At 52.1% G+C, this 16,006-nt stretch overlaps 1 protein-coding gene across 2 annotated transcripts in view; it reads left to right on the top strand.

Moving 5' to 3' along the window:
• Positions 1–16,006, top strand: part of AGAP1 (ArfGAP with GTPase domain, ankyrin repeat and PH domain 1) — a 417,400-nt gene that overhangs the window by 320,385 nt on the left and 81,009 nt on the right. For both annotated transcript variants that reach the window (XM_015561885.1, XM_006760461.2), the window contains one exon: positions 2,674–2,835. In XM_015561885.1, the coding sequence (XP_015417371.1) occupies positions 2,674–2,835 (162 nt within the window). The remainder of the gene's footprint in view (positions 1–2,673; positions 2,836–16,006) is intronic.

The following is a 16,006-nucleotide window of genomic DNA, read 5'->3' on the forward strand; positions in this document are numbered from 1 at the left end:
CTGAAAGCCCTCAAAAGGACTGTGAGAAGGGCGAGGTTTTGAACTTCGCTTCACACTCACCTTTTAACAGAGGCCGGGATGTTGTGATTTCCCCGGTGGCAGAGGTGGCCTGTCCTTTATTTACCAGCCTGCACGTCTCTCGGCTTCAGAAGGAACAGAGCCCGCATTCAAGGTCCAGATCAGCTCTGCACCGGGGCCTTATCTCGGAGGATGCGCGTTTTAATTTCCCAGCCTACCGTGGCTTCATCTTGAATTTGTAGAAGGTCTTAGCTCTCAGCGGATCCCCTCCCCCGCCCCAGCCCTGACAAATAGCACTGAGTTTGATCATTTTGAATTCTTTTAGTACCCACCCCCCAAAAAAGATTTTTGCTGTTATTTCTGAAACCACCAAATGAGTGAGGGTATACGTGAAAGGGAGAAAGAGAGCGAATGCACACACCTGTCTTTTCCCCCTTTTCTTTTTCATAAAGATGCCTGCTTCTTGGGACCCTACGTTGAAGGCATCTCGTATTTTTAATCAGCACGTAGGACATCCACAGTCGGCCAGCCCTCCGGCCCCCAGCAGCTCCTCCAGTGTGGGTGGCTCCCTGGCGCAGATTCTCAGCACCCCCTCTTCAGCCAAGCCCACAGGGAAGAGAGGTGGCAGGCATCCCTCCAGAGGGCCCAGGGCTCCCTGAAATACAGACTCCAAGTCTGGGGAGTGGCCACCTTCGACCTGGGAGGGCCTGGGGATGGCTCGGGAGGGGCAGTGGCAGTGGTCACAGCACTCGCTGCGGCCATCACGGTGGTGGGGACAGTGCAGAAGGATGCCTCCCCGCAGATGCCTTTTCAGACCCAGAGCAGCCGGCCGCAGGCCCACACCGCAGAGCCGGTCTGTTGGAGCGTCAGCCGAGACATCAAAAACCAATTCACTACACCTGGCGGTGCCGGCGATCGCCGAGGCGAGCTCCCCACAACAGTTCATCAAAACGGGCCAGCTAATGATCGGCTGGGCAGATAATCAGAGGAGAGTTAATTGTAAGGTTCGACATGGCATCTTGTCAGCAGAGATAAGTTGTCACGTTTTCCACTTGAGCTGAAACTAAATGATTGTAAAATAAGTTATGAGTGTCCTTGGGCCTGTCTGCCGGAATGATAGCTAAGAATCCATTCCTGGCCCATCAGTCTCGGGCAGGCTGCTTGATATTTATGCGAACGGAGTGTTATTTTATCCCTGCAGTCATGCTTGTCAGCCTCCCGCGTGAGGAGTGGGCTGCCTCCCGGACTCATACTTCACGTGCCGCAGCTCGGAGAGGCTGCAGACTGCTGTCGTTACTGCTTGGATTATATATATTTTGGGGTGTGCGTTGAACATTGATGCCCGATTGGGAAGAACTAATGGCTGACGCCCATCGCGCCGGATGGCAGTGGATGGCCTGTCCAGCTCGGGTCTCCGTGGCCCTGTCAAAGCCTAGGTAGGTGTGGAGTAACGAGGTGCTTGCTTTTTTAATTTGGCGTGCCCTCGTTCTCCTCACCTCTCCCCTCCCACAGTCCACGAACCACCATCGTCACCTGTCCCGGTGCCCAGTCATTGATACAAAATGAAACACATTATCTGCAGGCCGTCAGGGGGCGTGGATGGCGTCGTTGCCGGGGCTGCGGCTGGAGCTCATTTCCGGCGTCTGAGACTGGGCTTTCAGCCGCTTCACTTTGAGGGATCTCTTGTCAGGCAGGGGGTCGTCGGGAAGGGAGAAGCACAGTGTGGAAGCCTCGTGCGTTTGGGTCGCTCCTATTTTAAAATGAGGAATGTTAGCTGCTCCTGGGAGCCAGGGGCATTAATATCCCAGCACCAGCTCAGGCCCCGGCTAACTAGCAACAGTGGCCGTCTCTTCGTGAGCCCCAGGCCACAGTCCCTGCCGGCCTCCCGCCTCGGCCTCCCTGGCCCAGGACCATATTCCTCCCTGACCTCTGCCGTATTTGCTTCCGCGATCGCCTTCTCTGGGTCACGGTTGTAGTTGGTATCCTGGCCACAGCCAGCCCGCCCGGACCCGGCACGCTGAGCGTCCTCTAGGTGGACAAGTGGTTTGGTGGCAGCTGCCTCTCCTCACTCAACCATCCACTCCCGCATTGTGCCTGCTCCCCTTAACCCGCCCACCATGGCCGCCCAATTCAGAGTGGCCCCATGCTGTTTGCTGTTCTTCCTCCAGCAGCAAACTGAGGATCCCATTTCCAGGGCCCGGGCCACAGTGCGTAGTTCCAGGTGTATAGCAGTGATTTGATGTATATAGGGAAGTGCTGCTGGAGTAAGTCTAGTTAATACCCACCACCACTATCATAGTGTTTTTTCTTGTGATGAGGAATTTTAACATCTACTCTATTAGCAACTTTCAAATCTCCATGACAGTATTGCTAACTACATATGACATCACATACAGAATTGCGTTGTGTAGACTGTGATACATGAACTGCACCGTAGTGGTTTTATACCTGGAAGTTTGTACCTGCTGACCCCCTTCAGGATCCTTCAGTACTGAGTGCTCTGGGCCTCCATCCAGCAGTCTCATGTATTGTGTAACGTGTTTTCTATTCCAATAGTAAATGACTTGCGGGGCTTGATATGCTCTTGGAGGAACGTGGTTTTCGTGGTTTGAAGTGCTGACGCTTGCTCTGTTTTGCCTTTCCGGTCCGACGCAGACACGGGGCTGGGCGACTCCGTGTGCTCCAGCCCAAGCATGTCCAGCACCACCAGCCCCAAGCTCGACCCACCCCCCTCCCCCCACGCCAACAGAAAGAAGCACCGAAGGAAGAAAAGCACCAGCAACTTCAAAGCCGACGGCCTGTCAGGCACTGCCGAAGGTAAGGCCTCCCGGGACGTCGGAGTGGGTTTGCGACTCGGAAAATCAACCTGTGCGGTCACCTGCCCCGAGAAACACGTGCGCAATAATGAGGTCCCTGCAGGTGCTTCCTGTTTACAAGGTGGCGCCAGAGGGCCCTCAGGACTCCTCATCCCTGGCTGATGTGCGGGCGTATCCACCAAACAGTTGTCTTCTCCTGGCAGCTGTCGCCTGGTAGGTGGTAATGCTGGGGTCCCCGTCGTGTGCCGGTCAGTTCCCTGGTCTTTGGGCCGCCTGGGCTGAGTGTCCACTCCCACTGAGGGAGACGCACCTCTCCTGATCAGGAATCTTCTCTCCTGTCGGTCGGCTCTGTTCTGCCGCTACCCCTCCCGCCAGAGCCGTCCACCCTGACGTGGCTCCTGTCAGGCCCAGGGGTCACAGCTCCTGTGGCAGCTCCTCTGATGTGTCAAGTCCTCAGTTTTCATCTGTGACGCCAGGTGTGATCTTCCTGCAGCAGCTCCTTCTGCTGGGTTTTCAGGGTCTTTCCCACAGATACAAGTGGGGATACACACACACACACACACACACACACACGCATACACGCATGCACTAACAGACCACATTAGAAGAGGTGGAATTAATGCAGTTTTCATAAGCAAGGTAAAGACATACCTCAAAGTGAAAATAAACTTCAAGCATTGTTAGGTAACGTGACTATTTGCGAGGCCAACCAGGGTTAAAGGGACTGTTTGCAACAGGGTTCCACGTGCCCAGGACTCCCGCTAGAGCATAGGTGCTTCTACCTTCTCTGCTCCTCCCTCCCTCTTTCTACCTGGTTGGCTGCTCACCATGAGATGTGGCAGGAATTGGCCCATTCCCTCCTAATACCCAGAAATGAGCCAGGAAACCCGCAGTGCACAGGTGAGCGGGGAGAGAACAGAGTTCCTGTGTGTGTGTGCCGAACGTGATGTCTGCCACAGTTCTGCGAGGGGGGCCGTGGCATCGTTCCACGTATGAAGAGGAGACTGAGGTTCAGAGTGTCCAACAGCCTGTGGGGCTCTCACGGTGGCCCCGCCGGGGCGCATCTGAAAGCTCTACTTCCTCCCCAGGTTTCTTACCAGTTTGCCTCCCATAGGCTTCCTGCTGCCAAGTTTAGCCAATAAAATCTGCTTTTCTCCTGGGATACTCAGTGAGGAGATTCCGTTAGGCCAGCACTGGTGAGAAGTAACGATTACAGAGGAAAGTGCCCCCAGGTGCCAGTGTGATTCCCTTTGGAAACAGATGTGGCCACAGATGCCAAGAGGTGACGAGACGCCTGTAAATGACGGTCAGGCAAGAGCACCTGCCGAGCACACGGCCACACCCACGCTGACGGGGGGGGGGGGGGGGGGGGGGGCAGGGGGGTGCGGATCCAAAAGAAGCATGGCCTCTCACCCGAGGGGTGGCATGGGCCCCACACACCTGCAGGAAGCAGGAGATGGCTTCAGGGAAAGGCCTGGTCCCATTTCTCATGTAAACTTCTTACTGTGTTTGTGGTGTGTTTCCAACCAGTGAGGTTGCTCAGAAGCACCACCTGGCAGATTCTGTCAGTCCACCTGTAACTACATCCCACACACTGACACTAATTATCCCACCCACCGCGGACAAGGTGAGAACGCGGAATGAGATGCAGCCTTAACATGAATTAGTAGCAGCTGCACAGTCAGCCATTGGTGACTGAGGGAGTTGGAGAAGGGACCGTTGGATGCCCGTATTTCCAGCCCACTTTCGAGTTACTGGGACTGCTCTGTGTGTTTCGAACAGTAACCTCTGACACGGCCGAGATGGATCACCCACCCAAAAACAACTGTGACATAAATAGAAAGGCTCCCGGCGCCACAGAAACACCCAAATTAAAAATCCCAGCAGTGCCTCAGGCCTGCGATGAGGAATGGTCACGCGTGTCCCGAAGTTCATCCCGTGATCCCAGGGGAAGCCGACCCCCTCTTTCTAGTTGAGACAGTGCTGTCTCAGTCACACCAGGGCCCTAACATCCTTCCCATAGGAAATACAACAGTAAGTTCTCTGTAAAAAGAAAATGTGTATTTCTCCCCCAGGAAGAGCTACCTACCAAACATAAATGAGTCATTTTTCTGAGACAAGCCTTGTTTCTAAGACATACCTATACGTCTCTGAAGTCGTAATGCACACTACAGTCCCGGCCATTTTAGATTCAATGATATTAAGTCTCAACAGCGCTTAGCTTCTTCAAGTGCATTGCGTAGCCACGTACATGTCAGCATTGTGTTCTTGAAATTAAAGCCAGTTGTATGTGTTTTATTGTTAGAGGATACCGTTTAATTTTAAGGAAATATTTCTGTTTCTCTCTTCTGCGGGCACTGTTACCACCAGTATTGTCTGTTGCCCGTGCTTGTGCTGGAAACTCAATTGCAGATATAAAATGTTTTATAGAAGATGTCATAAAGTGGTTGAATTTTATGGGTTTTGACATACCCCTTTGGAACAAATGACTGCATTTAATTATCTTTAGAGTGTAAGAAAAATAAGGTTCCACTGACAGTCAACTGGCCCAGTCAGAGCTCCAGGGAACACGTGGCGTCATTGAGGGGACTGAACCACAGGCATGTCCACAGAGCCATGGGCATGCCACAGCGGTGGTTATAACCCCGGGATGTAACAGGGAGAGGAGGGGGCAGAAACCGTGAAGACCTGTGGCCTTCAACCAGGGATTTGTCCAACTCGTGATGGCCCAGAGGGAGAGGGGGCCCATGGGAGGCACCCTGACCTCACCTCCCCTGCCTCGAGTCTCCTCCCTGTCCTGCTCCTTGACCAAACCTAACTAGGAGCCAAAGGGCACGAGAATCCCTGGTGCAGGCCACACATGTCTCTCTCCAGGGCAGAGAAGGAGGGAAGGGGACCAACCACCAGCATTTGGGGAGGGCCCGGGTCCCCCTCTTGCCTTGTGCCAATCCCTGGGGAACCGTGCTGCTGACCCTGCTGCTCATCGTTCATCCACAGCAGACCAGGTGCCGCGTGCGGGCCACTGCCCCCGAGGGTGTGGCGGAGCTGGGTGCCCTTCCCCAGCCGAGCGCAGAGGGTCCCGCACTAAGTATGTCTCACTGTGGGGCGTGCACAGTCAGAGAGCCAGAGGATGACCACTTTCTTCTACTTACAATTTTAAATGAATGGAATAAATCTGGTCAATTACAGGAGCAGAAACTACGACTGAAGAATTCCTTTATAAATAACTGAGTCCAGCGTGGGGACTCGACAGGTTCATGCATATGATGAGTCATAGAGGAGACATTTGCATGACCAGGCCCTTCCCTGGGCTCATATGTAACTGTTGGTGTCATTTCCGGAGTCAAGATGTAAAAGTAATTCAGCCCCCTCCGTGAGGAAGTGTGGGTGCAAGCGAGGGCCGTGGGTTCTGCTTTCTGTTGGTGACATACGTCATTTAAACAGAAGTGACTCGGGAAGGTGGCTGGATGCCGGCTCTTCCAAGACAGACCTGAAGCTGTTGCCTTTGGGCGGGTGAGGGGTGCTGGCCGTGAAAGGCCCCCACGTGTCCCTCACTGGGCATTTGGCCCCCCCTCTGCCTGCTGGGAGCCTCCCCAACATTTAGATCTGTTCTTAGTCTCTGAAAGTATGAGTTTTTCAAAGATTGTAGCCCTTTTTGTAATATTATGCAACTTGGTGATGTTTTTATGCAGGAGAATTAGACTGGCCAGAATGTGGGGCAAGGCATGAAAAAAGTGAGGGTGGTATTAGCTTAAAAAAACAACCACCTCCTCACACATCACCCATTTCTACATTATCCCTATTTAATAGACCATTGGCAATATTGACTATTAAAACACCAGGCTATTCTTGATTTTAAGTTGGATTTGATTTGCTCAGAGTTACTCAATATATTTAAGAAAATGTACGTTCAGATCTGGACACAGTCTCCATGGTGATGGCAGAGCATCGAAGCAAATACAGGCGTTGGTGAGAAGGGCGCTGATGGGTCTGGACCGGGGTCGTGGAGGGCATCCTTGAAGGGAGTTGACGAAGGACGGGGGCATAGAGGCGGCTGGCTGGGTTCAAAGGATTGAAGGACAGTCCTGACTGTCCCGGATGGTCCCCGTGGGCCTTTTTGGGACCAAGGGGGGGGAGCCTCAAGGAGATGGACGTTGGCTCAGGTATTGACAGGAAAGCTTTGTTAGAGCCAAGACTGCCCTGAGAGGCAGGGGGCCTTTTCCCTGCAGCGGGCGCAGCCCTGGCCAGGCCACCGCCATGGAATTTGGGTTCTGGGGGGATGATCGCACCAGGGCCCCTGTTTGTGGCCAGACCAGGTTGAAGGTGTGTGACGGCAGAGCTCTTGGCATTGGAGTCCTGCAGATGTTTAGCGACAGGCATCCTCTTTGAATCGTGAGGCGTTCCGGTACCTTCTTATCCAGAGTCCAGTGGCGAGGTTATCGAAGCCAAAACAGAACAGCGGTCTCCACAGCCACATTCTGTGGTCCCTAAGCTGGTGGCTCCTGTTCGTCTTAGGACATTCATGCAAGTTTGCATCGAGCGTTAATTTCCCTGCTTTCCCGTGAAGCGGCGGAGGTGAGGAGAGGTTAAGTGGCGTTCTTGTCCAGGGTCAGGTTGCTGGTAGGCGACCGAGCCGGCGCTGCATTCTCTGCCTCCATCTCTCTCCACCAGGCGGGAAGCGCGTCTTTGAGGTGTGCGGAGCGGCTTTTGAATCTAGGAGTGGGGCCAACGGCGTGGCTTTCTTCCTGTTTCTCAGATTCCATGTAAAGACGCTGGCTTTTATATGGCTCCTCACACCTAGAAGTTGTGTAGCACAGATCTTTCTGTTCAAACACAGGCCAGTCCGGGCTGACGCAGGCTTATTATACACAAGCGTATGCAGAAATCCGGTTGGGGGTTTTTTCCTCTTGGATTCCCAGTGTTTGCTCTAAAGGCCTCAGGGGAACCTGATTTATCTTTCCCATCACCAGCCATCCCTGGCTTGTTCATCCCGGGTCTTTATGGAACCAGTGTGTCCGGTGGGTCCTGGTGGACAGTGAAATATTATCTTACAGCGGGGAAGTCACACACTGGCCTCACGCCGGAACAGGAACGGCCCATCCCCGAGTGATCAGGGGAGGCCCCGAGCCTGTTTACAAATTCCATTGACTCCGCGTGGCCGAGGTCAGTGCGGGCTGGGGTTTCCTTGCTGCGTTCAAAGGAGACCCTGACGTTGTGAGTCATTTTGGTCTTTCATCAAATACCAAGCAGCCAGCACAGAGGAAACACGGTGCGTTTGGCTCCAGGGGAGACACCGGAAATAAAGCCCAGTGCCTCTGCCCCATGGCGCTCAGAGCCTTGAGAGAGGAGACCACGGACAGTGTGCCTGGGGTTTCAGGCAGAACGTGGCAAGGCCTGGGTGGTCGGGAGCCAGACGGGACCACGTTGGGTTGTGGAAGTGACTGGAAGCTAACCTGTCGTGGAATTTAACCTTATTTTCTGCGGATGGAGTGCATACTGGCCCTCATGGTGGAGAGAACGCAGCAGGAAGCATCACGTTTACGACACCTTTTTAAAACACCGATGCGGGTGTTAAAATTAGTGGCAAACCGCAGTTTTGTTTTCACTTAATGCTAAGGAACAAAGGTAGCTGTCCTTCACTTTCTATTAACTAGTTAATAGGCACTTGGGAGAGAAAAACTAAAGAATTCCGCATGAGGCATTGCACAGTTTTCTTTTTTCTTATTTGCATTATGGTCCTTATTACGAGAAATTGATACACAGGCACGTGAGGCTCCGTTAGGCTGTGACGCGGGGCTGTGTTAGCCGCCGTGCAGTGGGGCATTGTGGGGTTACCTGGGGAGCCTGCACCTCAGAAAGGGAGGGCAGTTTGTGCCTTTTGTTATTTGAGTCTCCTTGACGTGCCTTCCTCATCTCTGCTCTCCTCGGGTGCAGGTAACACACTGGTTACTGCGCCATGTGCGATGGCCTACACTTGACGGGCAGGAAGTCGGGGCCAAGGAAGTGCCCTCATGGCTTCTTGTTTAATTTTGTATTATCTGGAGGAATGGCTGGAGGGGGAGAGAGGGAAAATTTATGGAAGCTCTGCCAACACCACTCCCATGCAGCCCACTTGGATTTCCACTTTCTGATGCTTGCACAATGCCAGCATGGCAGCTACCTCGAGTGAGAGGAGAGGGAACGAGAAGTCTCTAATCGACTCTGTGAAAACTCCATTGTCCACAGTAATTTTTGGTAACAGTAAGCACTTCTTCATTGAACGTCCTTGTTATTAAAGGTTAGTGCCTCTGATGAATTGAGCTCAGCAGTTAATCACAGTGAATGGGAAACACCAAGAATGGGAGCACCTTCCAGGAAGATAACGCTCACATGCAGTAACTGTTAGGGAGCCAGGAGCCCGGCCGGGTTTCTTTGCCCTTGAGCTGGAAGGTATGGGAGGCACCGCCTGCTCTGGCGGACTTGCCTGCTGCCCATGGACCAGGCCCTTTTTCTAAAGAGAGTGCTCCATGTAACTCCAGCTTCTTGCTGAAATGGAGTAGATCTGGTTTACTGCAGACATTGACGTTGCAGATGGGGCACAGTTGACTCGAAAGCCATCCTGCAGGGTAGAGTCCATCCAGCACAAACACACACGCACCATCCGTGAGTGTGGGTCTTTGTGGGAGTCAGCAGGTCGGGAATAAACAAAGATGAGTCAGTCTCAGCGGGAGAAGCCGGAACAGAGGACTCCCATCATGATGAACCGACAAGGAGAGAGGATTTTCAGTGCTTTTTTCTTTCTTTCTTTCAAAGTAACACACAAACGAAAGCGTCAGATTGAGTTCCGTGAAAGGGCCTTGATCACCTGCTGCCTGCCGGCGCTCTGCCTGGGTTGTCTGGGAAGGGACCGTGTGACCGTGCGGCCCCTGCCTTCAGGATGCCCACTGTCCGTCCGGTGGGGAAAGCAGATCCTTACACACGCCATGGCTACGTGGGCAGCCTGTGCGGGACCCCGGGGCACGAGCACCTGGAATATGACGATGGGATGAAGAGCCACTGGGAACTCCAGGGGTGCCTGGGAGACTCCTGGTGAAATGGGACAGACTCGTCCCCCGGGGTCTCCTGCCATGCAGAGGGTAGACGCGCCTTCGGAAAATGCAAGCTGGCACCAGCGTTCCTTTCTAAAACCACACACAGGCCCTGCACCCAAGTGCCTCTTACACTCTCTAGACACGGAGATGCCTTTTCTGCTGCAGGGCTCAGTCAGCAGGAGGCAGCACAGCCTCCGGCACCATCCCCTGAACTGAGGACCCCACACTTTCCTCTGCGTGGCCTGGGCTTGGGGTTCTGCCTGGTTGGGGAGACCCCGGGGCAGCTGACTTTGGAGGATTCCTAGATAACCTCGCGAAGTCATTTTCTTGACGTTCTCAAACTATTAGAGCTGTCGACCCGTTTGGGTGTCACTAGAGTCAGCGATGAAATTGAGGCCGGGTGTGATGGGATCCGCTCAGACCAAGGTCCCATAGCCAGAAGAGGCAGGGCCAGTCCTGGTGAATTGGCGTGTTCCTTACGTCCTGACTGCTTGTGTACTTTCTCTACTGTTACATTGCTGCAGTCATACAGAATGCAAATTGAAACTAGCGTTCAGGAAAAAAAACATGCCGATGTGTCCAAATCTCAGGTCTCCATCCGTGCGCTCTCCTCTAGACACACACATCCAGGGGCTCCAGGGAACCCGGGGCCTAGGAGGCTTTGGTCTTCAGGTGTCCTGGCCAAGCGCTGCGTCTCTCCTCCCAACCCTGGAACTCAGCCATGTTTCAGTCCCACCTGGAGGGTGCCATTCCTCATGCTGAGGATGTGAAACAAAAAAGAAGATGGTGACTAAAAGCAAAACTTCCTTCTATGTAAAAGGAATGTGCAAAACGTCTCGTGTCTCATTCAGCTCAGGCAGCAGACATTTATACCCCACAGTTCTGGAGGCTGAAGCCCAAGATCAAGGTGCTGGCCCATTTGGTTTCTTCCACAGATCACATTCTCTTAGTGTCCTTTCATGGCCTCTCCATACTGTATGCAGAGAGAGGGAGAGAAAGAGCTTCCTTTGCTTAAGAGGCCACTAACTACAGCCTGAGGGCCCCACCCTCACCATTTTGTCTATTATTTCCCAAAGGTCCCATCTCCAAATACCATCACATTGGGGTTAGGGCTTCAACAGATAAATTGGGGGAGCATAAACCTTCAGCCCAGAAAGCCTTGTAGCTTCCTATTCCTGTCTGTGGGACTAGATGTGCCCACACCGTGAGGGAGGAACTGATTTCATAGGCTCTGTCACTCGAGTGGAAAACAGCCCTGTGGATCATGTCTATCCTCCACCGACACCTCCCTCCCCAGGGTTGGGTCCCTTGTAGGAACACGTCATTAAACATGAAGGGAGGAAGCCATGATTGACTCAGTGCTCTCAAACCTCATTGCATCCCTCAAACAGGAGTTGTGTGGGCAGGTGGGGAGTGTTATCTCCAATTCACAGATGAGGAAAAGGGCTCACTGAGGTGAAATAATCCGCTCACAGTCGGCAGGTGAGTGCAGATTTGGGGTCTATGTCAGGCCTCTGGGACTTGGACATCTGCTCATCTCGCACCTCCTGGGAAGGGCATGGGCACTTGGCCGTAGAGGGCAACCCCCTGCAGGGAAGCTGTGCCCGCCACTGCCCAGCATCGTCCTGAGGACTCGGAAGCAGTAATTTCTTCACCAGTTTTGAGCTCAGCTTCAGCCCCCAGGGTCCCTTTTGTGCCATGGCTTCTGTGCAAACAGTGTTTCTCTTCTCGTGTGTATGTGAGTGGCTCCTGTACAGACAATTAGAACATGCTGTGTTAGGGGACAGGCATGTTCCTGTCTATGTTACAAGGGTGCGTGTCTCCTGAAACTCTTTGAACTTAAGGACATTTAAGGACATGTTCGCCTTTTGGGGAAGGTTGGGGAGGGGAGTGAAGAGTTTGATGATGGTGGGAGGAGGGGAGCAGTGGGTTGAGCCCCCATCATTCACCTGAGCCCTTCATACCGATGGAAGCATTAATTAGATGTCTGCCAGCCCTGGTCAGGGCGTGCTTTCGTGTCATCGGGGTGTATGTTACGAGAGCTTTGGAGCCACTGTGTTTTGAGACAAACTGTTTATTTGGTAATCTTGGCTAATGCCCCCTGCCCTACGCCTCCCCCCGTTTCTCATCTCAGACATCTAACAGGCACCAGGTGGGAAGCCCGGGGTGTTCTCAGCGATGAAGGAAGCGGGTCCTGTGAAGACTTCAGCGGGCGCGGCCACTCACACACATGCACACACACACACTGCGCAACAAGGGCTTCTTTGTACACGGGACACAGAGGAAATTGGCCATTTGTCTGTGGGGTAATGGGCTTTGCTGGGATATGAAAATCTCTCCAGTGGCTGCATTCCGCGACATCATATCCCAGTGCATGAAAAGCCACGCGTGCACACAGTTTAATTCCATTTAATTTTTTAAGGGGGGGAGAGAAAGCAAAGGGAAAATGTTTTAGTTTCTCTTAAGCTGATTTCTCTCTGCTTTTTCTTGAAAGCGCCTTTCTAGTTGCCACTCAGTGCTGTGATCATTATCTGCCACCTCGTCGCCTTGCTGCCTCTGCATGCAGTAAAATACAAAAGAGAGAGGGAGAGGGAGAGACCAGGGGAGCTTGTGAAGTATGACTTCCTATCCCAAGACTCATTGCCCGCGATTCGTACCGCTTGACAGTAATGATCTTGTTACAGTACTCTGGACCTTGAAGAGATTTCACGAGGAGAGGGAAAGGACGGGGCTCCGTGTAATCAAGTGGCGCTGAATATTCCACGCGGTTTTGATCACACACTGATTGGGCACAGTTTTAGCCCATCTTCTAGTCAATTACACATGGCCCTCGTGCTCCTCAGAGAGTCAGAGCCCTGATGGCTGTTGTCTGGGCTCGGGCCGCCAGCCAGGGGTTTGAAGAGCCAGCATACCGCCATCTGGGGTAAGTGCTTTTAGTTGGAATTGATCACCTTTCTTTGGCTTTTGCTTAATAGCAAACTGCCTTTGGAGGGAACCACAGGTGAAACATGGGCGCCGTAGCCGTGGGCTGCATCTGAACGCGTCGATTCTGAGGCTTCCCTCGTTTCCACCTGATTTCTGTGTAACGCAAGATGATACCGAAGGTCCTTCGTGGCTACCGCTGACGAGCACTCGTGTTGTGCGTCGAAGACAACTCAAGTACATGCGCCCCGTGGTCAGGCTCCCATGTTAATTAATCCAGGGGAGGCTCTGAGCTACGAGGGGACAGACCTCTGTTGGCTAGCTCTATCTTGGGGAAAAAGAGACAACACACACACACACACACACACACACACACACACACACACTAGTTCCCTGGAGATATTTTCGTCTGCAGGACAGTGGGTGATGTGTGCTTCCTGCAGTTGACTGGCTGGCTGCCTTGCTGTGGAGCAGGTGATGTGGCTGGGTCTGGGCGCACTCTGCCGCCCTGTGCCTGAAGGACTGCTACACACAGTTCCTCCAGCTCTTCACCTCCCATTACTGAGCTCAAAGCCTAATGCAGAATCTGCAGGTAGGAAAACTCCAAAGTCCTTGCTAACGTTTGTGTGCAAAACTGAGGACTCTGACACACCAAAGCAAGTATGAGATGTTTCCAGACACCTATTTTGAATCCACCAATCATTGGTGTTTAATGACCTCCAATTATTGAGGTGATGTAAGAGATGGGAACCCCAGCATTTCACCACTAGGCACCTCAGTAGCCTGATTTGACTCTTCCTAATGAGACAGACAGGTAGCTGTGTTCTTGTGCTTGGTTTTCATGTGGATCTTGCTTGCTTTCTGCAGTGGGAATGATTTTCCTCTTCAGCTCGCTCTCTGCAGAAGCCATGATATAGTTACTGAAGGCAGGGTCACTACACAGTCCGGGGGAAGGGAGGATTTACCGAAGGCCCTAACTTTATGTTCTGTGCGCGCACACACACACACACACACACACGGAAGTTGCTTTTTTATTTCTCAATTTCATGAAAGTAAAGAATTTTCTATCACAGTTTAGATTTAGCAACTAGCCCAGTGGTCAGCAAACTGCGGCCCCTTGAGTGTGGCTCTTCCACAAAATACTACGTGCAGATGCGCACATACAGTACGATTGAAACTTTGTGGCCACACTCAAGGGGCCAAAGAGCCGCATGTGACTCGCGAGCCACAGTTTGCCAACCACTGGACTATCCTTTAAAAGAGGAAATCAGCCCTTGCTGGTTTGGCTCAATGGATAGAGCGACGGCCTGCGGACTCAGGGTCCTGGGTTCGATTCTGGTCAGAGGCATGTACCTTGGTTGTGGGCACATCCCCAGTGGTGGGTGTGCGGGAGGCAGCTGATTGGTGTTTCTCTCTCATTGGTGTTTCTAACTCTCTCTCCCTCTCCTCTCCGTCTCCTCTCCCTTCCTCTCTGTAAAAAATCAAAAAATATTTTTTTAAAAAAAAGAGGAAATCAGTGACAAAGCAGGAAATCAAAATTGACCATCTATTAGCAATAATCACTTCAACCAATTATTGACTCCTTGCTACGTATCGCCACTGATTAAATCCTTCTGTGTCCTCTTGTAACCGTCACAGTTGTTTTCACAGTGACTGTCCCCAGCCCTCTCTTCGGAAGGCTCAGTGTGTCTTTTTATTGATCTCCCCTCACTCCAAACCTTGGCTTCTCTAGGACTCTTCCTGAGGATTAGATTCAAGTAAAATAAAGGATTTTATAATAGCTGTCAAAAGGCTATTTCTTAATTTCAATAAGTTAACATTCAAGCCATTAAAAACTTGTCATTTTACCTGTGGCTATGTTTCAGTAGGTCGACAAGATGTGCTTTTACAATTGGAAAATATCAAATCCACAATTAGCCGGTGATTCACGTTGTAAAGGCCGTAATTGTAAAAAGCTGGCTTTCATGTGATGCTCTGTTACAGCCTGGCAGTTCTACCTGAACAGGTGAACGTGGCACTCACATTTAAAGAGTCAGTAAACTTGAAGACATGATTTCATTAGTGAACGCAGAATACTCTTGTAATTAATGTGTAATTACTCTGAACAGGCCAATTAATTAATGCAAATAGGTTAAGATCAGCAAGTACTTTCTTGATTTCTCTTTTTTTCTCCCTCAAACATTAGTTTATTCCTCACCCCGAGAAGGAGGGAGAAGTTCATCTGTCTGCAGTAAGCTTGTTGGTGGGTCTGGTTGGTGGGAGCCACCACTTGTGGTTGGGATTTTGAGGCATCTTCCCTCCTTGTTCTAGCAGACGGAGGGGTGGGGGATGTAGACATGGTTTGGCCGTTTCCGTTGGGCTGCACAGAAACACCCGCCCATGTGCACATGTGGAGGGAAGACCTGAGCCAGCCCGGCGCTGTCTCCACACCCACACCACCATACCAGCAGTGGTGCCAAAAGCCAACCCCGGGCCATTGGTCTGCTTCCCTCTTGGACATATGCAAATTAACAGGTTGCTATTACCAATGACTTGTTACCTTCTATTTCCTATCACAACCAATGAGCTTCGTTCACATAGGAGAGTTATTTTTTCCCCCCAAGTTCTTTTGCTTGGAGAATTCGAAGGCAGAATTTGCAAGCCATCCATTTACAGGCCAAATCTAGTTCTTGGGTTAACTTTTTCCCAGACCAAAAAGTATTTCGTATTATCCCTTCACACTGTCCAGGTTGGCACATGGTGTGGAAACAATGGAACATTCTACCAGCACTCCTGTCTGAAAGGTGCTCGCGGCTGCAGGTGGTCGTTATGGGAGGGACCTGGGAGAGGAAGCCATCCCTCGGGAGACTTGGGGCTCCTGGGATTCTTGGGCATGTGGTGACCCGGGAGAGGGGGGGTGGACCAGGTGCAGGCTGCAGCAGGGGCTCAGGTGTCGCAGGAGGACTCGAGCTGCTGAGAGGAACAGGACTCAGACGCCCACCTGGGCAGGGGGTGTGCAGGCTACGGGCGGGCGATGGCAGGTGCGCACCTGGCCCTTCCTATGGCCCGCCCCTGGCTTCCAGCTCTTCCTCTCTGCACCATCTCTTTCCTCAGATCCCTCATTCTTCTTTCCCCTGTGTCGTTCCACTTTCTCCTTCTTCCTCCATCCTAGACTTTTCTTTTTCTCTTCTCTCCTACTTC

The sequence above is a fragment of the Myotis davidii genome, unplaced genomic scaffold, assembly GCF_000327345.1.
Source record: "Myotis davidii unplaced genomic scaffold, ASM32734v1 scaffold370, whole genome shotgun sequence".
Classification (NCBI taxonomy): domain Eukaryota; kingdom Metazoa; phylum Chordata; class Mammalia; order Chiroptera; family Vespertilionidae; genus Myotis; species Myotis davidii.